The sequence below is a fragment of the Eschscholzia californica genome, unplaced genomic scaffold (genome assembly GCF_041429995.1).
Source record: "Eschscholzia californica isolate CP2 unplaced genomic scaffold, dmEscCali1.0.p SCAF_2, whole genome shotgun sequence".
Lineage (NCBI taxonomy): Eukaryota > Viridiplantae > Streptophyta > Magnoliopsida > Ranunculales > Papaveraceae > Eschscholzia > Eschscholzia californica.
Window position 1 is genome coordinate 37775071 of NW_028238309.1, and position 15044 is coordinate 37790114.

A 15044-nucleotide genomic window follows, 5' to 3' on the forward strand; every position below is an offset into this window, starting at 1 on the left:
AGAGGGTGGGGGTGATGGTCCCATACATTGGTGATACAGTGATGTTGAACCATCCCTCCATCTCTATCTTCTTCACCACTATCCTTACCATCCTCACCCACATCAATGGCCATTGTTGAGGATCTTATTCATATTCTCTCCCTCTCTTCTGCAGTTCACGGTACACGTTGCTTAAACCATTAAAAACTTCATTTTGTTTAAAACACACTTTGCATATTCATCTACGTGAGAGTTGGTAACAGTGGTGATACTGTGATCATGAAGAGGATGAAGACGGAGAAGAGAGGATGAAAAAGGAGGGCAAAAAGGAAAAGAAAAAGAAAAGGCATTTTAGTCAATTTTCGCGTGAGTGAAGCACGCATGTGGAAAGTTGAATGTTTATTTTTACATAGACTCCAAAAGTCATAACATTTAATATGGTATAGATATACCACAAACAAATATATGAATTGAACAAGTTCAATTACTACCATCGTTATAGAATTGAACCCGTGAACTCTGTAGTTTATTCACTCTCTTGTTTCCCCTTCGGAGTAGATGCAGAACTAACTATAGGTATATCAACCTAAGTGGACATTCCATTCTTGAACAAAAAAAAAACAAGTGGACATTGGATAATTAATCGGGCATTACATCAGTGATCAGGGGGTTTCCAAATAGTATATTTTCCCCGTAGAGAACACCAAGCAAAAGAAGAAGAAAAGCCGGTCTAACAGAAAAGTCTTCTTCCCTTTTTTCTCTCTCAAGACTGTTACTACTAGTTTCCATCATTTCCCTCTTCCACTTCTAGTTCTATAGAGAGAAAGAGATAGAGAGAGAGACGATCATCCCAATCAAAACTCATTTCATCAATCGATTTAATGGAAGAGATGCTAAAGTTTCAATTGAATGATCAGATGATATCACCAGCAAATTTGGCTCCCCCAGGAGGTGGAAACGGGAGCCCTGCCAAGGAACAACAGGCTGCCGGAGTAGGAATTCTTCTTCAGATAATGATGCTTGTCCTTTCCTTCGTACTTGGTCATGTCCTTCGTCGTCACAAGTTCTATTATCTCCCTGAAGCCAGTGCTTCTCTCTTGATCGGTATTGATTTCACCTAACCATTTTACCATTAGGGTTTCACTTTCACTTTAACGTTCTAACTTATCACCCAAATTCACTTCTTTTCCTTATCTAGGTTTTTTTCTTTCTTTGTTTAGGTTTAATTGTTGGTGGCCTTGCTAACATTTCAAATACAGAAGCAAGCATCAGGTTCATCTTCTCAAAGAAAGTAACTTGATTCTTGATTAGTTTTACTCAATACTTAAACTTAGTCTCTGGTGGTATTGATTCTTTTGCAGGCCGTGGTTCAATTTTCATGAGGAGTTCTTCTTCCTCTTCTTGTTACCTCCCATCATATTATATCCAAGATCATATAAACTTTTTCAATTTTTGCAAAATAGTTAGTTAATAGTTTGTCTTTCTTAGTTATAACGGTGTTACTCACTAGATAATGTTTCCCTTGACTTTATGGTCTCTTTTCAATTGCTTACTCAATCAGGATTCAGTTTAGCACCAGTAAGTTTGTAGAACTCTGATTCCTTATTACTCTAGTGTTATGTCTTAATTCATTTCTTTTACATTTGGAGACTGATCATAGGTGCATTTTTACAGAAACCGTTCTTTTCTAACTTCGGGGCCATTGTCACGTTTGCAATTTTTGGGACTTTTATTTCTTCTATTGTTACGGGTGTTTTAGTGTAAGTAATCCCCTTACCTGCATTGCCTATTCTGCTTCTTCTCCATAGAAAGAACAATGTTTTCTCATTTTGTTACACCAGATTCTTCTTCCTGTTGATTTTCTCTATTTCGCAACAGATACCTCGGTGGTGTGACATATCTCATGTATAAACTTCCATTTGTTGAATGCCTAATGTTTGGAGCTCTTATTTCCGCAACGGATCCTGTCACGGTATTATCCATATTTCAGGTGCGTATCTGCTTTAGTGTAAACAATGATAATTTGGTCACTTTAATTCTAAAATGTTTTATGATTTTCCTGATTTGTTTATGCATTTCAAAAGAGGGTACCAGAAACCTAGTAATCTTATGTCCATGCACACCTTTACCATATTAATATATTAGTTGAAAAACAGGGCCTTTCTCAGTTTCTCCTTGTTAGGGTACTTAATAAAGTGCCATGAAATTCAGATAGCTGTTATGCGTTTGTAGGATCTGTGGAAGCAGACACAAAGGGCAAGCTGCGACTACTAGAAAATAATAAAGTGAACTCTGACTCAAAAATAAAAAGTATTGAGGGTACATTATGTTGTCTCCGTCTTTCTGTTCCCACTTATTGTATCAGATATATTTTCCTGTGTTTTTGTGGAACAAAGGCATAACACTACCTTGTAAGTTAGATTTTAACCTTAATAATGCATCTCAGTATGGATTAGTATTCCTCACGTAAGATCTTTTACGATTCTTATTGTGCAAGCTATACTTTAGTTTTATTTTACACAATAACTGGAAAGTATATTATCAGATAACTGAGTTTCTGTTCCCCTGGCATCATTTCCTACCCTTCAAATTTCCAATGAGCATAAGGCAATGGTAGTACCATTTTGCTAGTCTGGTAACTTCTTCATAAGCCATTTCTCTCTAGGGATTTGGTCACCCCCTTTTTTTTTTTTTTCTTGGGAACTTTCTTGCTGGTTTTCCATATTCTTCCTTCAATCCTGAATTTGAGAGAGATTTGCTAAATTTTGACTGTTTATCTACTCCATATTGTTCACACACCTATCTTCCTATTTATTTTCGAGGCATCAATGTCGTATCCTATAACCTTCAAATGCATCATTAGTTCAGCTATTTTGTACTTCGACTCTCATCAACAGTATGCCGTAGTAAATAGGCAACCAGACACTAAAGGACATAATGCCGAAATAAGAGGTCGCTATAGTGAATCTGATGTGTAATTTGATTGAAACACCGAAACTATCAACTCCTTTGAAAAGCATTAGTGACAAGGTAATAGTTATTGAAGGACACCCTTATAATACTCCGCAATTTGTGAGTTTCGAAGGCATGGTAGACAAATGACTGGAAGATCATTTGGAGTAATAAGTTATAACAAAGCAAATTGGTAAACTTTTTCTTAACCAAAACCCTAGGATAAATTCATGAGGTAAGAATAAAGGAGGTACTAATCCATCTTCTTTCAGTACTATGGGGTCTTCGGTGGATGAGGCCGCAGGAAGAAGCCTTTGTTCTCTTATTGAGATTGTGGCCGCTTCTTTTTCATTATTCACATATATTTTTGTTTGTGTTAAAGCAACATTAATTTGTTTAAGTAGTATTAGTTCGTTTTTTATGATACTTCTACAATACTTCAATAAGTGTGGTTGGCAGTTGCTTGAGATGCCTTCTATTGCAGGAACTTGGAACAGATACGAATCTGTACGCTTTGGTGTTTGGCGAATCCGTTTTGAACGATGCAGTATGAAATTTTACTATCTTGTCTACGAAGTCAGTTCTTTGTTAATATATCTTACTGTACCAACTGAATTTATTTATTACTCAACTTCGTATTTTTTGCATGTTGGGTAATTTTAAGATGGCGATTTCCTTGTACAGGTATGTCAACCACTTTTTTTAATCTTTAGAATATCCGCAAGATTGTATTTTAACCTTCTAGATTCTATTTTATGCTTCTAAATGGTTGGTGTCGTTTATGTAGGACAATGTCTTCTGTTAGAAGTCATGCTGCATCTGGGCAGAACTTCTTTCTAATAATCCTGAGGTTTCTCGAGACCTTTGTTGGCTCAATGTCTGCAGGTTAAACATCAATCTTTTGCCTTCCTGTGAGCTAATCTAGCTGAAACTTTCCTGTGGACCTGTCTTTAGTTTTTCTGTTCAAACTAACCTCCTTTTAATACACTGCTTTCCGTGAAGATCGTTGATGCAACTGTTGTTGATAATCTGTTCTCGTTTCTTTGAAACATTTGAGTTGTGTTTAGCTTTATGTACTAACTTTTAGTCTTCCGTGCCGCTTCATAATTTGACTAAACATTCTTTGGCAGGGGTTGGAGTTGGATTTACGGCTGCATTGATATCCTTTTTGAGTTCTTTTTCCTCTTCAATCAATTGTCCTAAATCATTTCCATGTAGAGTATAACTTTTGACCTTAACTACTTCACACCTTTTCAAGTATGCAGGCCTAGACGTTGACAAGTGAGTACTGCAATATTTGTTCCTTTTTTGTAACCAGTTACAATCAAGTTCATGCTTCACGAGTAATAAAGAATGGCTTTGACAACATTCTGTGTTCTATTTCTTTGCGCAGTCTTCAAAATCTGGAGTGTTGCCTCTTCGTGCTTTTCCCTTATTTTTCGTAAGCAATATGATGAACATCATTTTCTTCTACTCCGTAGGCCAAGAAAGTTTATTTCTTGTTTTCATGCTATAATCATATTTATCTTAGGTACATGCTTGCTGAAGGTCTTGGCCTTTCTGGTATCGTCTCAATATTGTTCACTGGAATTGTGAGTAGAAAAGTTGTTCCTTTTGGTGTGGCAACTGATTCCGTTGTTGAGTAAAGTATTAAGGCACAATTCTACCTCTCTATTATTCTTTTCCAGGTTATGAAGCACTACACATTCTCAAACTTGTCGGAGAATTCTCAACGATTTGTTGCTGCTTTTTTCCATTTGATATCATCATTAGCAGAAACATTCGTGTAAGTAAACAAGAAACGAGGAAAGAAGAAAGTTAACTTAAGTGGAAAAAATGAAGGCAATCAGAAAAAACCTAGTAAATGAGTAAATTTATAATTTTAAGTAGGATTATTTAGCTTTATGGTCATAGAAAAGTACCCGGGAATGCTTAAAAAACTTTAAACGCGTACACCTCGCGCGAGGCGGTCACCTAATGCCTGAAGGCGTACGTATTTGAACCCGAGGATAAAATGCACGAGTCTGAAGTCGTCTGTTGTTTTTGAGTTGTTGGGCAACACAAAGATATTAATCCCTTTTTTTATTAGACACTCAGGAGTCAAAACATTATATTATGGTAGTAAAGTAGAAAAACTGTGTTTTGTTTTAGATAATTGAAATTATTTTTCTTACAAAAAAATAGTTAATGCCTCGAGGCGCTGCCTTGTCTTGTGAGAGCAAAACACTGTAAAAGCGTATTTTAAAACATTGGTACCCGGACTAGTGTTTGGGTCATGAAATTATAGTGTTTGGGTGAAAGATTACTGTTGGCCTCGTAAACTTTAATGTCAGTTTGTTCTTGATGTTTTACTACCGGTTGACCTTTTAGTTATTTTAGTTACCATTTTCTAATTTAGGAATAAAATGTAAAAGAACTAAAAGTCGAAATCAAATTTAATATTAGAAAGGTGTAATTAAGAGTAAAAAAAGTTAAATAGAAAACTAAAAAAAATAATTAAAAATCATTCCAACCAAATTCGAAAAATAAGAACAGAAAGTAAAGTACTGAAGTGAAGAATGATAAATTCGTGATTTACCCTTATACAGTAACCCACACTTGTGAGGAAAAATTTACAGCCTTGGTGGTTCAAACTTCAAAGTAGTTTCAACTTTTAATTTTGATGTCTTTTAACCACACTCTTAAAATTGTATCGGTAATTTTATTTTTGAATTTATTAGCCAATTTCTTTTATATTTATATTTAGCTTTATGTTTTGAATTTTTAAATTAAAAATGATAACTAAAAAGTAACTCACAGCCAGTTAAAATAAAAAAGATAAGTAACGGACAATGTAAGCTAAGGCACTAACGACTAAACGGATAAGTCGTTCCCAAACACTTGTCCCTGTACTTTTCTGAAACTTTAAGCTAAATATCCTTTTTAAGTACTCAGTAGCTCGCTGGGTCACTTGACTCTAGGAGTTACTTGGGAGTTTGCCAGCTAAGGGACTCAGTCTGGCATCTTTTTGTTCCATCAGAAGCCCGAATTGATTAGTGAGAAAAGAGCGCGCCTTGTTACTAAGCTCTCAATCAATGTGTGTCTTAATATCTATGTTCTCCTGCAGATTTATATACATGGGCTTTGATATAGCAATGGAACAGCATAGTTGGTCACACGTTGGATTTATCTTTTTCTCAATCGTATCCTTATTGGCTCTTTGTTATGTCGATTAATTACCATTAATTGTCTCCCGGAAGCTTTTGTTTTCCTTAAACTTTGTGCCTTTGTGATACTTCCAGCTCTTTATCGTGGTTGCAAGGTGCGTATTTACGTTATATAGCGGCTTAACTGTACGGAAAGGTTCATGTCCTAATTATGATAAAAAAAAATTCATCCTGCATGTTCAACTTGCATACATTATCTTTTTTTTTACTTGAAAGCGTTAGATTCTAAACTGGTCTCTCCAGTGGAGAACATGCATTGTATCACACAGCCAAAGTGGCCTTCACAACTTACATTATTTAAGGATCATAAAATGTCACTCTAGGTTAACTACTGTGTATGATGTAACATTTTTCTATCCGAAAGTAAAAAGGTCATAATTGAAAAGTGAGGGCCTAATAACTACAAAATGAAAGCATGCTTATGATTGTCATCGGGCTTTCCACTCGGAATCCTACACTCAGTACAACTGTTAGATACCATTAGCCATACTGGTGTGATACGAAGCTCGTAATGTATTTCCCGTTATCTGTATTACAGCACATACGGTGTGTTAAACGAAATGGTCTTTGCCTATTTGCTCTTGGGTCAGTCCTATTTATTTGCTTAATTCAATCAGTTCTTAGTTTCTTTCTTGCTTCTCTTGGTAAGGTCTTTTTGGCGCTTTCATCTAGATAAGAGAACATACACCTTCAATTATTAACTTCCTAGGAATGATATCTCGAGTGGGGATTAAGATATTTTAAGCATTCACAATTATTACACCAGTAGTACCAACATGAACTGGAATATTTCTATTGGATACCGTACTGTGAAGAAAATGTCTGACATTCTAAAACATATATGTTTGTTAACGTTGGATTTGCTTGCCTCAAAGGTGCTGTACCAATGCTCTGCCTGTTTATTTTGATGTTATACAAATCGTTATGACTTCTTTTCTAGTTTTTATTAATAACGTGTCGAGTTCTTTCGTAGTAAGTACCTAACCACTTTGGTAAACTTTTCTTGAAGGGCGGCAAACGTGTTTTCTTGTGCATACCTGGTAAACTTGGTTCGACCTGCAAACAGACAAATTCCCTCAAAACATCAGAAGGCACTTTGGTATAGTGGTAAGATAAGAAGCTGGTCTATAGTATTTTTTGTGATTTTTTTTCTTTATTGTTAACTACTAATCTCTGCTGGAATCTTGTCTTGTCATTCTAAATATCACTAGAGAAGTATTAAACTTTTGATATGGCCTTTTCTCATGCATGGGCAGGACTCCGAGGGGCAATGGCTTTTGCCCTTGCTCTGCAATCAGTTCATGACCTCCCAGAAGGACATGGCCAAACAATATTCACCGCGACCACAGCAATTGTTGTCCTGACAGTAAGGATTCTTTACATGACCTTTTTTCCCTTTTAGTTATTGTGTATGTATGTTTTTCTTTTAGCTAAAAAATTCTTTGATTTTAGTATTTATTTTTTATTGTTTTCTTCTATTGCTTTCTAGTAGTAATTCTAGTTTCAGTTAAATGCTTCTGCATGCTTCACCTAATTGCCTTCCATATAAAAACAATTATGCCCCTGGCTTTTGCATTACCCAAAAGGCACATGAATTGATTTTCTTAGGCATATTTCTATCATTTATTTTCACCATATATTTCAATCCTAACCAAAATATTGCCATGAAAATTTTACTCTTTCAGCGGGGCCAAAATCTAGCACCTTTTTCTGAATCTTTCATATTGTTCAAGACATCCAAGTCCTAAAGAGTTGCCGAACGTTTCTTTCGTTTTCTTCTTTCATTTCTTTGTTCTCTTTCGTCTCATACTCTCATCTATTTTGTGGAAATAATGTAGGTACTATTAATTGGAGGGTCAACGGGTACCATGTTGGAAGCTTTACAAGTTGTAGGTGACGGTCATGACGATGGCCCCTTGGGTGAAGTAAGTAGTTAACAAAAAACAATCAGTTGCATATGTTCTAATTGTAGTCTGTAAGGTTAAATTGTCACTTAAAATCTATTGTCGATTACTGAGACATCAATGATAACCCATAAGGATCCACCTTACTCTACTGTTGAGCTTAAGTATAGTTGTGGAGCAAACCTATTCCTTGAAGATATGTGCTCAGTTAATGATACTTATTTTTGTTTTCCCTAAACTATAGTAATTTGGGAGAATCATTACCAAGTTATCGGATAAGTGATTTACAACTCCAGTTGATTAAACTATGGGTCCCTGGCAGTTCCCAGTTTATACTAAGTATATTTTGTTGTTTATATCTGACGCTTCTCTGTTGCCACAGTTATTAATATATTTAAGACGGATAAAGGTGGTATCTTGAGCGTGGGTTGTAAACATTATCCGCCTCGTAGCTACTAGCTATTGTTTGTGTTGTTTGGATCCATCAAATTGCTGACACTCTCTCTTCCTGCTGTTTGGTTCACAGAGGTTTGAAGAAAGAAATGGGTACATCGCACCTAATTACGAATACGAGGAAGGATCTTCATCAGGAAATAAGCTGAAGATGAGGCTGAAAGAGTTTTCCAAAAGGTAGTACTTGAATTGGTATTTATAGATCACTGAGGACGCTTAATTGTCTAGTTTGTCGCTAACAAATATTATTACTTCCTGGTTTCAGTACCTCATCTTTCACAGCATTGGACAAAAACTACCTCACCCCATTCTTTACAACGCAAAATGGAGACGAAGAGGACGGTAAGATAATAATACATTCAGACATGAATTCGCCTCTTAAACAACTCTTTTGCTTTTTCCCACCATACATACCATGCTCAAATAATTGGCAACTATGCCTACCTTAGATAAAGACTCTGCAATTCCCCTATATATTGGTTAGAACCAAGGAATCAAAAATCGAAAAGTTTCGGCCGAACCTGCCGAAACTTTTCGGTTTTGGAATTAAGGTGCACGAAATCAGGGGGTACAAAAATTATCTGTTGAAGCAAAACAAGAGGGATGAAAAACTCCGTTCAGAATTTGGTCAGGAGCGCTAGTGTAACTGCTTTCGTTCGGGCAGACTAAGTCTATTGAGATCTTTAAGGCATTGGTAGAAGGGATTCTGCTCAAGGTATGGTTTGTTGGCATGTTCCGGCAGGAAGGGGGGCTGGGGCGGTCGACTACCCCGCCAGCTGGGACGGGCTCCAGAGTTACTTCATTGGAATTGGATGACGTTCCTTTGGCTTCATCTACTTTGGCTCGATCAGCAAAAATGAGCCATCATCAATTTCTCTTAGGAAAAGTTCGTCCTCTGAAATGTCAAACTGAATGCTTTTATAGGAAAACTGGCCCCTGAGACAAATTTTTTCTTCGGTAAAAAGGAACCGTGAACTTTTTGAGGCTTCAACTCTGCACGGGTTTGCACAGCGTGTAAGGTTTGCACAAGTTCTTAAGTATGTATAGAAGTTGCAGATAGTTTGTATGGGTAGCACATTTTGCACAGGGAACTCAAGCCTATAAAGATATCGGCATGTGTTTTCACCAAGGCAACCAAAAATTTGGTGTTTTGCACAATCTCCTGTATATTACTGGCTGCCTCTCGAGTTAGAACTACTGTCCCTAAGGCCTAACCATCTCATGCATGTTCAACATTTTGGTCCTTGGGTCTTTCTGTGAAGTGGGTATAAAGTGGATGTTTGTTGTGTTCTTTTTTGGATGTCTTCTATTTATCAATTAATGTCTTATTTTGCGTTTGAATTTCTACACACAGATGATGATGAGCCAAGCTTTGGAGCAGCACCCGCTTCTAGAAGAGGAGCTGGAGGATTCCGTGGTTATCACGAGTAACTCTATAAACAATTCTATCTCATAAATATACGACTTGGCAATCCTTCTCTACAACTCTGACATGAAATGGAGAACTTCAAAATTTCTCAGACAAAGCAAGCATAGAAGAGAGGAAATACTATAGGTTGAATTACTTTGGCCCATATGTTTGTTATCAGTGAAACCCTAGATGTTACAGATTCACCTTCCTTTTCCGCTATAGAAAAACCACAGAAGATGTGATAAGACATAGGTGATATTCATAAGACACTGGATTCTCATTGTACCTGAAATCTAATGGTCTAAACGTTTAATACGGTAACTTATACATGCATTTTGTGCACATTTTGCAGCTTGTTTTATTCGTAAATAAATTTACAGGGACCTTGTTTAGCTGATGATTGCTGAAGTACGAAAGATACCCATGTCCTCTTTTTGTTTAATATTGCATCTAAAATTGACATTAATGTATCTTTCATGGTGTGCTCAACCCAAATTAAGAAATAAATCTTAATGTTATATGTTAGATTGAGCAACATGGATGGTCGCCGAGCCATTAGAGTTGTGAAGGAGCTTTTGATTATGTGATTAGTCAGAATATCTAATCAAATACAAAATCAGTTCTCCAAATACGCGAGAATTTTTTAGATCTTATATTACATATCTATTGTGTATCTAGTAAAATTTACTGAGTTCTATATGCATTATCGAATTTGTGTTTTGTGATAAAATAATTATATTAAAAATTGCAACATGGCAACTAATACTTTATTTAGTTTGGGTTGGTCTGTATGAAAAGAACAATCCTGCAAAAAGAAGAAATTATTTGATAGAAATTCCATCCCCTTTTAAGACCAAAACTGTTATACTTATATAGGTTTTGATAGCGGTGACAAATTGCCATTTGTGATTATCTGGGGGTAAGCCACGATCTTGATGATAGCCAAGAGAATAGTCATTGATCATGACCGTATCGCCTGATAGTAATGATTTGTATATGAAAGGCAGATCTTGGCAATACCTAACCTTTTGTGTAATTGTTGCTCTTTTACGCAGAGTGTAACTCAAGTTTGAAGACCTCCTTACTCTGCCTATCTGGTGAGAGCGTGACTCAGGTGGTAGAGCTGATTTAGATCCATTTCTTCGCTTGCCTCTAGGCCTCAACAGAGTTTTAGGTGTCTAGGAGACTCATGTTATACTCCTAATAATTCCACTGTTAGAGTTGGGCTTCTTAGGGAGAAGGGTTCTTTCGGGCGTGACGTGCCAACCAGGTGAATATATTGATTTCTTGACTGGTCAAAGCTGACTAATATTTAGCTCAACAATTACCAATTTGATCCTCACTTGTGACCAACTCAGGAAGCTGGTCAAAGCGCACACCACTTGATACCTTTCGAGTTTTGCTCAAGACTTGGACTGCCATAAACTCGAAAAATCCGAAAGGGTACGAAGACTTGGATGGCGTTTGAACAACAACTTTTGTTATATTACTCGTCCGATTCTGCCTGACAATCTTAATGGACATAAAACTCCAGAACCCCCCAACCCGACCCAATGAAGGAGTAAGCCCACTATTATTCGATCCGACCTGATTCCCACCTCTATTCATTCCTCATACAAACTTGTCTGATGATGTTTATATAAAGTAATCACGGGGCTTGCCCACTTATATAAACATGGGGGGACCATTAAGAGCAATTCCAGTGGGCGTCGGTTGAAGCCTAAAATTCAAAGTTTGAGCCTTAGAGCCCGTTGCTCTAGTGGGAGTCACTCAAGATTGAACTTAGGCTCAACCCAACCCAACCCTACAGTCGACCCAACAGTTTGGGTCGACTGAAGGGGTCAAACATGACCGTCGGGGTTACCCCAACGGTCATGTTTGTAGCCAATTTGGCCGTTGGATTTTTCCAACAACCAAATATTTTTGTTTTAAAAAATATATATAATTACTTTTAATTTTTTTTAAACCTTAATTAGTTTTATTTTTTTAAAAACTCTAACAAAAATTCACACATTAATAATTAAAATAAATTACTAATTAAACTTTTACATTAATGATAAATCTACTCATTGTAATCGTTACATCTCGTACTCCACAAGTGTTGAACATGATTTGTCTTCAATCTACACAAGCGTTTCCCACATGCACAAATTTTTAGCCTAAGCACAGGCTGACATAGGAACTGATTTGAACTAAGGCTTGAAATTTGGGGTTGAAAAAGTGGTTTTTTTAGGTGTAAGGCAGGTTGATATCAGAGTTATTCTACTATCTTCTGATTTCATCTTTTTATTTTATCAATATGTTAGTGAAACAATGACTAACTTTTTGCACAAATGACATTGTCGAATGCTAAAGAGAAGCTTCACAAAATTAACAAAGAACAACCTGAAGATGCTCAAATACTCGATATTGAGTTGCACAAGAGATGACGATGAAGGAGATTGGTGTGGTCGTTGCCCATGGTGGAAAGGAGAAGAAGAAAAGGGTAAAGAAAGACAGGGATAGAAGGATTCTTGAAAACAAGAGTAAAAAGGTAAAAAGAAAAAAAACAATATCAAGATGCGAGTTAAACCAAGAATTTAAGGGGCCTAAAATCCAACAACATAAGCCTAAACGCATCTCCAATGCAACACTCAACTTGAAAAATCAAATTGACACCTGAGATTACTTGAGTTTTTAACAAAAAACACTCTATTGCAATACTCAACTTAAATCTCAATATGATGTGACAACAATAAATGTTTTTAATAAATGTTGTGTATCTCAATTGGGCCATGTCATCATTTTATATATAAAAATAAAAACACAAGAGTAAATCTAAAGTTAATGTTGAGTTTCTTGAGTGTTGCATTGGAGAAGTAATTTGAATAGAGGATCTCAATAGTGTCACCTAAGAAAGAGAATCTCAATTCATACTTAAGGATTAATTGAATTTTTGTTATGAAATTAAAAATGTTAATATGATTTCTCTCCTGGATAATCAATTTGTTATGATCATCTAATTGATAATCAATTCTTTTGACCAGTTTAGGATTTTTATTCAATGTCTCTGATTCATAATTCTTATTATTTTCATTAACAATTGTTTTGTTATAATGTGCGAGTGTTTAGAACTGTAAAGAGGTTAACCAAAAACACGATCGTTATTGAAGAGAGAGAATGTATGAGGTGGAGCGATTTCCCAGATTTACAGGCGCCACCTTGTGAGGCGGTTTAAATTTGAATCCCAGACAGTTTTATTTTGTTTCAAGTAGTTTCAACATTACTTCGGCAGTTTTGGGACGCTTTGTGGGAGTTTCTAGCGGTTTTCCGCTATCTTTTCTCAGAATTACCTTGAATAAAGGCAGAATTCCCAAACCAGTCGCCCTATAGGGGTCTTTCATTCACGAAAATCAGTCTCTTTTATTCTTCTTTCACTCTTTAATTTCCTTCTAATCTCAACTGTGTTCATGGATCCTGCAAATGACCAATTCATTGCCCTCACCACCGATGAACAACCGACGGTTACGGTGGAGGGGGAAGATCTAATCCCTTGGTGCACAATGTCATCAAGAATGTTATTGAGTTAATCCAAAGCTAGAATAAAATAGACATTAATCAAGCGATGATAAGATTATCGAGAGTCATACACGACCCCAACAAGTTCAATTTGACAGAAGTTAAGGATAATGCTTTTCTTCTCAAGTTCATGACATCAACCGAACTTGACTTGGCAATCAAAAGTTCACCGTGGGTAATACAAGATGAGTTGATAATCCTACAACAGTGTCGAAACGAAATATCACTAGAATACCATATATACGATTCAGTATGGTTCTGGATCCAACTACATTGAATTCGCTTAGGACACCTTAACAGTACAACAGTTAATAGATTGGCTGGTTCCATCGGAAAGTTTGTTCCAACCCTACAGAGGATGCATCGAAATGGAGCATATTTGGGAGAGTAAGAGTCGAAATGTGTTTGCAAAACTCTTCCTCAACGTGTTAATCTTAAGTTATCTAACTATAAACTTGTTTCTATTGTTATAAAGGTTGAGAAACTTCCTCGGTTTTGTGTTTCACGTGGATTCACGGGGCATGAGATTAAATTTTGCACCACAATCCTTGCTTTTGGAGACCTTTTAAAACAACAACTCACTGATGAACAAAAACGATTGGTCCTTAAAGCTATGGTGCCTAAATAGAATGAGGACTTCAAAGTCCCTTTTAGGGCCTGTTATTCGTTAAGACCTTTTTATTAATCTTTTTTGTTCCTGTCGTCCAAAGATCTCATGACTTTTAAGTGTTTTGGCACATAAATGTTCAAAACTTTTAAGGTTCAGAAACTTTAAAGTTTGAAACTTTTAAAGGTCCAGGACATTAAGTCGTTGATCATTAAGTTCGGAAAAACTTTGAAAATCCGGAATTTTTTGTTAAAATCAAACTTATATTATTTCAAATCTAAGCCGTCCAAACTAATGTTTGCGATTACAACGAACGTTATATTATTTTAAGAGCTAAACTTTAAAGTATTATTTTAGAATGAAAGCTCGGGACGTTCCTATATTATTGGCTTATAATTTTTAAATAAATAAAATTTCATTTCTTTGTACAAAGTATTATTTTATAATTTAAGAAGAAAATAAAAAGCTAGGCTCCCAAAATAAATACTAAACACATAGACTTATTCGACTCGCGTAAAAAGAATTAAAAGGAAAAAATTGATTGTTTGTATAAAAAAAGTAAATTTTTTTATAAGAGATGGATGTTATGGATACAGACAAATTAGATAAAGAGTTCGATAAGAAGAAAAAAAAAAGGGTCGAGATAAAGAGAAATCAATGACACTAAAGAGATAAGAAGAAAAAAAACATTTATGTGAAACGAGAATGCGGTCACACTTTAAGGAGTCAATCTAAAAATAACCTTAACAGGAAAGCCCCACACCCCCTACCACACGGGCTTGACAATAATTTTTAGGTACACCCAAAGTAGAAATTTTTTGACTAATTTATGAGTATATTTATCTCGAAAAGATCTCTAAAATCTTGAAAAAAGATCTGAATCAATAACACAAAACATTAAAGTTCTTAAATAAAGGTCTGAACCAATAACATGGAACTTCGAAGCTCTTAAAAAAAGGTCGAAACCGATAACG

At 35.9% G+C, this 15044-nt stretch overlaps 1 protein-coding gene across 1 annotated transcript; it reads left to right on the forward strand.

Annotated features, from left to right (window-relative positions):
• Positions 1–652: 652 nt before the first annotated feature.
• LOC147557706 (sodium/hydrogen exchanger 6-like) lies at positions 653–10247 on the forward strand. Its single transcript, XM_086659308.1, has 22 exons — positions 653–1083; positions 1200–1251; positions 1341–1400; positions 1533–1557; positions 1654–1739; positions 1858–1969; positions 3416–3478; positions 3596–3615; positions 3719–3816; positions 4062–4090; positions 4181–4212; positions 4325–4372; positions 4463–4523; positions 4620–4717; positions 6038–6113; positions 6213–6232; positions 7147–7244; positions 7394–7503; positions 7976–8062; positions 8568–8671; positions 8760–8836; positions 9849–10247. The coding sequence occupies exons 1-22, from the start codon at positions 861–863 to the stop codon at positions 9923–9925; spliced, it is 1656 nt and encodes a 551-aa protein (XP_086515434.1). The 5' UTR covers positions 653–860; the 3' UTR covers positions 9926–10247.
• The last annotated feature ends 4797 nt before the right edge of the window (positions 10248–15044 follow it).